The 11,351-nt window shown below is 32.1% G+C and overlaps 1 protein-coding gene across 1 annotated transcript; it reads right to left on the reverse strand.

Annotated features, from left to right (window-relative positions):
* Positions 1-6,806: 6,806 nt before the first annotated feature.
* On the reverse strand, positions 6,807-7,275 carry LOC123388289 (40S ribosomal protein S12-like). The gene has a single exon (XM_045067642.1). The coding sequence runs from the start codon at positions 7,242-7,244 to the stop codon at positions 6,846-6,848; it is 399 nt and encodes a 132-aa protein (XP_044923577.1). The 5' UTR covers positions 7,245-7,275; the 3' UTR covers positions 6,807-6,845.
* Between the last annotated feature and the right edge of the window lie 4,076 nt (positions 7,276-11,351).

An 11,351-nucleotide genomic window follows, 5' to 3' on the forward strand; every position in this document is an offset into this window, starting at 1 on the left:
GTCAGCCAATATTTAGTTCTAAGATTTACAGTGAGTTACATATAACTTTGGCCTCATTGAATTTATTGTAAAACTTATGCTGGAAAATATTTTTCCTCATTTCTTTTAGCTATTGATTGATTGATTGATTTTTAAAGATTTTATTTATTTATTCGACAGAGAGAGAGATCACAAGTAGGCAGAGAGGCAGGCAGACGGGAAGGGGGAAGGGCAAAGCAGGCCCCCTGATGAGCAGAGAGCCCCATGTGGGGCTCTATCCTAGGATCCTGAAATCATGACCTGAGCCGAAGGCAGAGGCATTAACCCACTAAGCCACCAGGTGCCCCGCTATTGATTTATTTTTAACTACAGTACTATCCATTTGAAACTATCTAGAACCAAATATATTTCCATAATTTTATATTTGTAGGTATAAATGTTAAGATGCTTAAATAAATTTTTATGATGTAGTTTTCATATAAAAGTGATAAGCTTTTTGATGAAAAATATGATTTTATGTTATTTTTCATACATCAAAAGTATAAATATAGCCTTTCTTTAACAAATTTATTAAAGAAAGCAGAAGTCAGGTATCAGTATTTTTGAGTTAAAAGTTAATCTGATGTATGTACTGTTTAAAACAATTACACTTACATTATTTAATCTCCATAAATAGTTACTATTTCAATATTAAATTTCAATATTAAAATTTCAAGCACTACTCAGATTCTGAATATTGTAGTGATCAAAGACAATCTAATCTGTCTGATTTTCTTACATTTCTTATATGGTCAGTTGTTTCCCATGTGTGCACACACACACATCAGTCTTTCTTCCCTTTTCCTTATCAACAATATGGAAAGAAATAGGGAAGAAAGTAAAGAAACAAATTTTGTAGCTTTTAAGACTATAAACATAGTTCCCAATATATCATAGTGTTACATGCACAAAATTGTATTTAATTCTATGAGCAATTAATTATAATTTTTGTTGTTGCTCATAGTTTATTTAATCTCTTGGAATTTTCATCAGCTAGTCCTGATTCTTTAAACTCTTTGTTGGTTTTCATGATGCAGTAATCTCCTGGTTGTTCTCCATCTCAATCTCCAATACTAGCTCAGTTTCTCCTTTTAGACATCTAAATCTTAGAGAGTTCTACTTTGGGGTCTCTTCTGATTCAACACGTTTACATTAGGAGCTCTTATCTAGTCATATGGCTTTGTGTAACAGCTCTAAATGATAGTACCCAAATAGATGTATTCAATTTTAGAGCTCTCTTCTGGGCACAATATCATATATCCAACTGTGTGTTTCGAACTGCAACATCATTTCCCAAGTCAGAACTCTGAGAGTCATCCTTAAATTAGCTATCCTTCTCTCATATGAACTCTTACTGAGTTAGACTTCTACATATTTTTCTAATCATTTCACTTCTTTTCATCTCTACTCCTGCCATTCCTTTTCAAGCCACCATCATCTCTGGAACTTATTGCTGTAGTTTCTAGTCTTCCTCTTCCAATAATGCCTTTTTTTCCAATGCATTCTCTATACGATGTGAGGTTATGTCTATAAAAATATTGGTTATGTAACTCCCCCACTTCAACTTAAGCTTTCACTTTACATTACTCTAAGGACAGAATTCAAACTCATTTATTTAACTAGTTAATCCTAATTGTCTTAGTAGCAACTATGAGTAGGTACTTATTCATTGTACTCTATTTAATATATATTCATATTTATATATGTAAATGAATAGCTTGATAAACAAATTATGGAGCTAAACTAGAATATTAGAAGTATTAACCAAAATTTAGGGCTCAAAAACAAAGGATCATGAGAAGGGTGGTAGAAAAGGAGAACATGAAAGAAGTAGAGCTCTTTATAATTTTCTGGCACCAGAGATACTTCAAAGACAAGGATGCATTTGTAGTTCAGAAAGAAACTAGAAACCATTTGTATTTTTTTTCTCTGCTTGTGTGTCTGTCTGTAGGTTTCCATCTTATTTCTGCTCTCCCTGAGGAACAGATTTCTTGTTAGTTATATGAAGGCCTGGATAAACTTGATAAAATTAACTGTGAAGATGTATTTCCACAATCATCTTTTTTATTCTTTTCCTTAGGCCTGCTACTGGGAAATTTTATTCACTTCCTATTTTTTTTTTAATTTTTTATGGTACTCACCATACAGTAGCCTTAATACACATCTTCCTCATTTCATAATGGGGTCACATCCCAATAAATCCATCATAAATTGAAAATATCCTAAGTAGAATATTCATTTAATACACCAGCTTATTGAACACCATAGCTCAGCCTAACCCACCTTAAACATGCTCAAAACATTTACATTAGCCTACAGTTAGGCAAAATGCATTGACTGATGTATTAGAACTATTATATAATAAAGTTTTGAATATCACATGTAATTTATTGTATACCATGCTGAAAGTGAAAAACAGAATGCTTGTATGGGTATCAGTTGTTTACTCTCCTAAACAAGTGGTTGACTAGGAGCTGTAGCTTGTTGCTACTGCCCAGACTCATGAGAAAATATTGTACTGCATATTGCCAGCTGGGAAAGGGTCGAAATTCAAAGTACAATTTCTGCTGAATGTGTATTGCTTTTGCACCATTATAAAGTAGAAAGATCATAATTGAACTATCATAAGTTAGGAACGGTCTGTACATCAAAATGTGCCATGCTTTTGAATTATCTGGCTTCCAATTATATCCCCCATGTCCTACAGAAATTTGTCTCAGCTAGTTTATAAGGGAAAACTAATATGCTAAATAAAATCTGAATAGAATGAAATGTTTTCATGTTATAGAAGTTGATGTTTATTAGATAACTAGAGTACATTACTATTAAATACATTTTATATTACAAAGTAGAGCTTTTGGTAATTTAGTTTGGTAAGTTCTTAACTCACTCTAAGCTTCTTTTTTTTTTTTTTTTAAGATTTTATTTATTTGAAAGACATCCCAAGTAGGTAGAGAGGCAGGCAGAGAGGTTGGGTGGGAAGGAGGCTCCCCGCTGAGCAGAGAGCCCAATGCAGAGTTCCATCCCAGGACTCTGGGATCATGACCTGAGCTGAAGGCAGAGGCTTTAACCCACTGAGCCACCCAGGTGCCCCTCACTCTAAGAGTCTAAAAATAGTTCAATTTCTTAGACTATATCATTTGAAGCACACACTCCAAAACAGTATTTTCTAGAGGATTATATTAATTTCTTAGTAAAATGCTCTGAGATGAAGTTACTAACTGTTGAATGTCTAAGAGCATGGACTTGATGATGCAAGGACTTGAAATCATGCGATAAAATGATTGCATTTGGAGATATTTAGTCCTGACACCTGTTTTTTTAGAGCTTAGAGTGTTAACAAAGAATAACTTGAATCCTTATCTGTTGTTTGAGAGGCCGATCAGTACAGCCATTAAAAATTTACTTAAGAAGCAATCGTAAAAGTACTAATCATCATTATATCATTATATTTTCTGTATGGGTAGAAATGTAAATAACACCTAATTTTTAAATGTTTGCATTAAATGTCAATTAGTAAACGGAAGTCACAGAGAATTGGAACTATTTCACTGACCTTACTAGAAAAGGAATCAGAGTACACGTTTATTTAGCACTCATTAGAACCATTCCCATTTCTTCCACACTTTTTAGAGCAAACCTAATTATTCCTGCTGCCTTGACATTTTTACTACTTCATATGCCTCATCAGTTTAAAACATTTACTTCTGTGACTGCCGAGCCATTCAGCAAATTGGTTCTTCAGATCAATATTCTTGCTTCGAAAAAAGAAGCAGCTCTACACAGGTGTCTGGCAATGTTTATTCACTGAAAGCAGTTCATCTTCTACTGTTGATAGTTGGCAAAGTGACACTCCATTTTAGGTCTTTAATCATTTATCCATTTCCTAAGAAAACTGCAACTTGAAAAAAAAAAAGGGAGAAAGCTCAATGTGTACTATTAAATAAAAATAGCCAATCAGTCAACACAGTTACCCTCTCTTCATAGCAATCAGCAACAGCTGTATCCCAATTAAGGCTATGATTTTGCAGGTGCTCAGAGAAGTCTATGTCAAAATAAATCCACTTATTTAAAATGTTTTGAACCATTATAAAGTCTTTGTAGACAAGTTCAGGAAAAAAAAAACTGTAGGGATTTTCAGACAACTTATTTATAAGTGTCAAGATTCTTGGGTAAAAGAAGAAAATGAGATCAAAACAAGGAGATGTCTTTGGGAAAACATCATTCTCTTATTAGCTGTAACAACAGACAGAAAAAGGGAGTTTGAGCAGCACTCCATATAATTGGTGGAAACTGATGCCATCCTATTCAGTACATTTTTTCAGCACCTTATAGGAAGATAATCCCTCGTAATATCCAGTTCAACCTATGTGTGTACATTCCTCTTGAATTATTTTAAATAGATTTTAATAAATATTATTTACAAATAAACACTGAAACAGTTGCTTTAAGTTTTACTTTATGCAAAAGTTATAAGGTGATGTTATAAATTTAAATTCCCTCAAACTATTTCTAGGGATTCTGATTTTCTGGGGTATACTTAATTTGTCTAAGGAATCTTTATTTTTATCAAATATACCTAGTAAATATGATATAGATACCTCCTCAAACAGCATTTTGAGAGAACTTACACTAAATTTGTACAAATAAAAGAATCAGAGTTTCTAATTTCCTTTCAAATATTTGTATTTTTAAAATATATATAATTCCCCCCAAAAGTACGTACTGATTTCTAAAAACAAACAAACAAACAAACAAACAAAACATTTGCTTTCACATACCAAGTAGTTTCTGATAATGGATAGCTTTTTCTCTTTCTGAGTCTACTCACCGGTATAATGATATATCTGTTTTATATTAAACAGACATTATCATGAATGTTATTTAAAGCACTAGGAAACCATAAAGTTTTAATTATTCAATGCTTGCATGATGCTTTGAAGATAAGATATTCTGCTTAAGAGCTAAATATTATTGTAGCTATTAAACATCTGTTGTATTCTAGTTAGAGTTGAAGACATTTTATAGCAGCATATGAAATTATTCCCCTAGAAATTTGTAAGTTGTCAGAGTTGAATATATCATACAGGCAACAACATATTATTGATTCATCTTAAGAGATTAGGGAAGAGAAAGGTTTTCATTGTCCTTATACTTTTTAGTAGGATTAAGAGAAATTTAAAATAAATTCAGTTTGACATTAGAGGAATAGCAATTTGATTGCATCTCACTTCTCAACAGAAATGATAGAAGACAGAAGACAATAGAATTATTACATTAAAGTGCTGAGAGAAAACTGTCAATTTAGAATACTTTATATAGAAAAAAGATTCAATATTTTGAGAAAGCATTCTATGGTTTTTGCAGGTGGAAAGGTAAATTGCAATAGCTACTTGTTCATTTTACATTTTAATTAAAGTATAATATATACATTTTATTTAAGTGTAAAGTATACCAATTATAAGTACAAAGTCTGATGACATTTTACAATGTAAATATACCCATATAAGTAAAACCCAGATCAAGGTGTAGAGTAAGTTTAAAACTCAGAATCCTCCCTCCTGCCCTTTCCAGAACATTTTTAAAAATGTTCTTTTGGCTTTAAACACTTTGCTCTTGGATTAGGTTTTTTGGGTTTTTTGTTTGTTTGTTTGTTTGTGGAATATGGGATCATGCTTATGCATTATTTTGTGTCTAGATTCTTTTGTTCAGCAATATATATTTTTAAGATTTGTCCATGTTTTATATATAGTGTAAAATTCACTATTTTTATTGTTTTGTACTATTCCATTTTACCAACATGCTACAACTTATTTATTGTACAGCTCTATTATGGTGGATAGTCATTTGGTTGTTTCCAGATTAGGATTATAAGTAACTTTGCTGAGATGCTACATTATATGACATATCTCTGGATATATATAAGTAGACTTCCTAGGTAATAGCTTGTGCATTTTAAATTTAATATTTAAAATTTTCTAATGTCCATTTTGATTTATCATTTGAATTACACGGTTATATATGAATATGCATGTATGTGCACATATTTTCATATGTATAAATTATAGAATACTACACTTTTTAAAATATTTATATATTTGAGAGAGGGAATGTGCAGTAGTGGGGGGAGAGACAGAGGTGGGGAGAGAGAGAGAGAGAGAGACTCCCTGCTGAGCAAAGAGCCTGATGCAGGGATCTAGCCTAGGACCCAAAACCATGATCTGATCCGAAAACAAGAGTTGGATGCTCAGCCAGCTGAGCCACTCAGGTGCCCCAATACTACACATATTTTAAATAATCCACAGTTTATATATATGGGGTACATACACAAACAGAAGCATACAAATACGTTTATACATCAACTGTACCATACACATTCAAGTATATATGTGACACATAATTTTAAGTATTAATACATAATACCATTATATATATTATATATCACACATATTTCTAATTTGCTAGTTTTTAAAATGTATTTCTCAGTTACTCTAAAAATTGTATCAAAATATTTTACTATGATATAGATTATTTTATGTTATTTTTGGTTATGTCAGATTTTACTTTATATATTTTGAGATGATCTTATTGTTTCCTCTTTTATTAGCATTTTAACATTATAGAATGGAAGAGCCTTCTTTATTTTAGTACTAATTCTAGCATTAAAGCCTATTTCATGTGATACTAATAGCCTTTTTTGATAGTGCATGATAAAATTTTTTCATTCTTTAATAATCAACATGGGATCATGCTTATGCATTATTTTTTTTAATTAATTATTATTATTATTTTTTTTTTTTGGTGGAACAAGAGCTAAGTTTATTTGTTCATTTCTTGCATTTGAAGTATTCCTCGATGACATCCTTCGCCTGAGACTCTTTGCCATAGTCCTTAACCACCACACAACTGCAACCAACCACTTTACGGGGTTTTCCCTCTCTGTCAATTTTACAGAGGCCTACCCACTCCCCTAGTTTCTTGTTGTCATCAACCTTGATTAGGTTGATTTGGTGTTCAGCACAAAGGGCCTCCACCAACTTGACATACATAGGTTCATCACAGTTGTATGCAAGCACACAAAGATGGGCTTGGCGCTTGTCTAAGGCTTTGGCAGCTTCGCGAATTCCACGTGCTAGGCCATCGTGGATGAGGGCGGTCTTCAGCACCTCTTGTAAAGCAGTATTAACGTCCATTACACCTCCAGCAGCAATGCCTTCCTCGGCCATGGCGGTGGATTACGAGTGTAGCCGAATATGGATTCTCATATTTAAGATATCTTATAAATAGTGAAGAATGTTGCATTTAATTAGTGTATCAATATTTGTATTTTGCTAAACTAGTCTACAGGTAAGATAATTATAGGTATATTTCATTTTAAATTGTCCCTTTTTATTTTTCATTTGTATTACCTCTTTTTCCTTGTGTTCCATTATAATCTTCTTTATAATTAAATGGTACTTGGTAATCTCAGTGTTTCCCTTTTAGATATATTTTTCATTCATGGGTTTATTATTTTCTACAGTAAGTACAATACATATCTGTTTAAATTATGCATTAATTACAAGATGATACTTGAATCAATAACATCTACCTACAACTCTTGCACTTTCTAACATATATAAGGATTTTGTGGATGTATTTACAGTCTTCTGTTTTTGTGATGTTGTTGTGAAATTTATTTTAATATGTTTTAAATTGGCCATGGTAGTATTCATGTATTTTAAATATCTCAAGAATTATTTTAAACAATCAATATTATTTTAGATTTAATTACACACATATGTTTTCTGTTTTCTTTATTTATTTTAGAATTACTCTATTTCCATTCAGTACCATTTCATTCAGTCAGGAAAAAAGGCTCCTTTTGAGATATTTTTTGATAGAGTTCTTGTTACAAAGGATTTTCTCAGTATTTATGCTTTGCTATTGTTTCTTCTTTCTCCTTTACCTTTGAAAAATATTTTCTTTGCATGTATAATTTTAAATTGACACTTAATTCTTCTTCCACATTTTAAATATATGCATCCATAGTGTTCTGAATTATGTATGTTTAGAAGTAAACTGTGAGTGGTATTTTTGTAATCTCTTGCTGGTTTTAAGATAGTCTCTTTGTGTTTAATTTTCAGCAATTTTGTTATATTTTAAATGTATTTTTTCTTGTGTTTTTAATCCATTCCATAGTGTAGAAATCTAAAGTCTATAGTTTATGTTTATTCTTTCCAATTAAAAAAAATCTCAGTCAGATTTACTTCTATTCTTTCTTCTCCAGTTTATATTCTTTCTCCTTCCCCTTTGGGATTACAGTTGTATATATGTTAAATCATTTCACCATGGTCTGTGCAATGATAGCACTCGCATTTCTTTCCTTTTGTAAACCTCTTTGTTTCAATGTGGCTATTCTGTGTTAGCATATATTTAAATTCAGTAACTTCATTTTTACTATTTATAATTTTCTTTCAAATGCATTTATTGAATAGTTTCAGGTATTAATAACATTTCAGCAAAAGAATGTGGTATTGATTCCTATTAGATTTTCTAATTTCTTGTACAAATTTTTGTATTTTTATATATTTTCCTTAAATATTATAGTTATTTAGTATAGTTATAATTATTTAATGTTTGATAATTTTAAAATCTGTATCATTTATGGATATCTTTCCTTTTCCCCTTTTAGCTCTTGAATTTCAGTCATTGGGATTTGTATTTATTATATTTTGTAATTTTTATTACATGTCTCTGGGATGATGTTACCTCTTTCCAGAGAAGTTAAAATTTTCTTCTTGTACGTAGGTGGAGTAAAAGCAAATCATCTGGGGCACCTGGGTGACTCAGTTAAGTGTCTGCCTTCAGCTCTGGTCATTCTGAGCCCCGGCCAGACTCCTTGCTCAACAGAGTCTGCTTCTGCCTCTCCCTCTGACCCTCCCTTCCCCAGCTCGTGTGTCTCCCACTCACTTTCTCTCAAATAAATAGATAAAATCTCTTGAAAAAAATAAAGGCAGATCATCTTGAGAGTGATTTATTTCCATTTTATTATTATTTTTTCTAGATAAGAACTTTCAAGAGCCTCAAAAAATGGTCTGCAGTTCCTGTTATGTCCCTTTATCTTTGTGGCCCTGACTCCGATTTTTGTATCCATATCCTGTGAGATTTCGAACACTTATTTTTAGCATTTTTTAGCCTTTTGACATCTGGTCTCTGCTTTGTTAATGGGAGTCTTGCCTCAAAAAAATGGGGCTTGGAGTTACCAAGTATCTTAAGAGTAATTACATACAGAATGGCTCTCTTCTTTGTGTTTTTCTTTTCTGCTATATTTTAGAAGATACCTTTCCTTCAATTTTCATTAAGTGTTGGGCAGGTTTCCTTTAATTCTTCTTCCTCCCCATACTCTTTCTTTCTCCCATCTGGGATTACAGTTCTGTGTGCCTGTGTGTATGTGTGTAAATACGCTTTCTGCCTCTGTTAGGAGAATTCTAGGTTCTGTGATAAATAAAATGTAAATTTCAATGGCTTAACAAAATATGTGTTTACCTTATAATCATGCAACAATATAATAGATGCCTTCCTGATTAATGAAAAATTTTCCTTTCCATAACTATTCAAGAATCCAGGCATTTCAGTCTTTTAACATCGGTTTTACAGAGCCTAGGAGTCTTCTATTTTCATGAAATTTTATTTAATAAAAAATTGACCTAAGTGTGACAAATATTATTTCCACTTACATTTTATTGACAAGAACAATAGCTACATTTAGAAGCAAGAGGATTGGAAATTGCTACCCTTGAATTGTCACCTGACTTAGAAAGACTTGACATTATGAAAAGAAAGCATAGTTTTCTTTCTTTTTTCCATTAAAATATTTTTATTACCTTTTTTATAACACTAATAGAAAAATCAATCTGATTTGAATCGAACAATGAGCAAACACACACACACACACACACATATATATAATTTATAGCATCATTTCGACATGGAAATAGGCAAAGATTCTAGATTGTCGAAGTGAAATTACATGGTAGAAATGGTGTTGGCAAGTCTCACTCTGTGGGTACAGTTCCTGGCAAACCCAAGTGAAATGAGTAGAAATTGAAAAAAAAAAAGACAGTAATAGGATAGTATTATGAAATAATCCCATTTTTATAAAACTACACATATGCACACAAAATTTTAAAAATATGTTATAATTCTATTTACTATTGTATATGCCCACATTAAAATGTTAAGTTAAAAATAAAACACAAAATTTGGGGAAAAAAATTGGGAACCACCTGGATTGCTCAGCCAATAGAGTATGCAACTCTTGATCTTGGAGTCATGAGTTTGAGCCTCATGTTGGACATAGGGATTACATTTTAAAAAATTGAGTAGGGATACCTGGGTGGCTCAGTCATTAAGCATCTGCGTTCAGCTCAGGTCATAATTCCGGGGTGCTGGGATCAAGCCTTGTATCAGGCTCCCTGTGCAGCAGGAAAGCTGCTTCTCCCTCTCCCACTCCCCCTTCTTGTGTTCCCTCTCTCGCTGTGTCTCTCTGTCAAATAAATAAATAAAACCTTTAAAAAAATTTTAAAATTGAGTAAATAAAAGCTCTACAAGGGGTGTCTGTGTGGCTCAGCCAGTTAAACATCTGCCTTTGGCTCAGGTTATGATCTTGGGGTCCTGAGCTCAAGTCCTTCATTGGGCTCCCTGCTCAGTGGGGAGTCTACCTCTCCCTCTCCCTTCACACCATCCCCTATCCCTGCTCATGTGTGCACTCTCTCTCAGATAAATAAATAAAATCTTTTTTTAAAAAAAGCTCCACAAGACTTAAAATAAAACTTGTTTTGAGCATCATTTTAACTCATGTTCAAGACTTAATGTTATTTCCTTTCCTATACCTCTATTCTGAAATGTATCTTAAAGAGCAGTGCATATGAACATGTCTGACACCCAACATTTTTGTGATGCCTTTAGGAAAGGTGTATGCTACTTGATTTTTATATTCCCAGTACTTAGCATTTGGTCATTTTTTAGACAGTGTATTAAAATACTGAAACTTTTGTTGTAATTTTCAAATGCTTGATAAGAATAATGAGTATGTCTCTGTACACTTTATGCTAACATTTAAATGCATTATACACAAGTACATGTAATTTTGTCCTTCAACAAATAAGAATGACATATAGCTATTTTTTGTTATTTTTTATAAAAGACAGTCAAATTATTATTCTGCTTTTTAAAAACACCTTTATTTGCTTTTACAGACAAAATATTTTCAGGATGGATTTTTTTTTATTATACTCAAGAAGTCTATTTTTAGAAATAATTCTGTGTCTGCAATAGATTTCCTCTCAATA

Source organism: Mustela putorius, unplaced genomic scaffold (assembly GCF_011764305.1).
Source record: "Mustela putorius furo isolate JIRA1106 unplaced genomic scaffold, ASM1176430v1.1 tig00003898_pilon_pilon_pilon, whole genome shotgun sequence".
Taxonomy (NCBI): domain Eukaryota; kingdom Metazoa; phylum Chordata; class Mammalia; order Carnivora; family Mustelidae; genus Mustela; species Mustela putorius.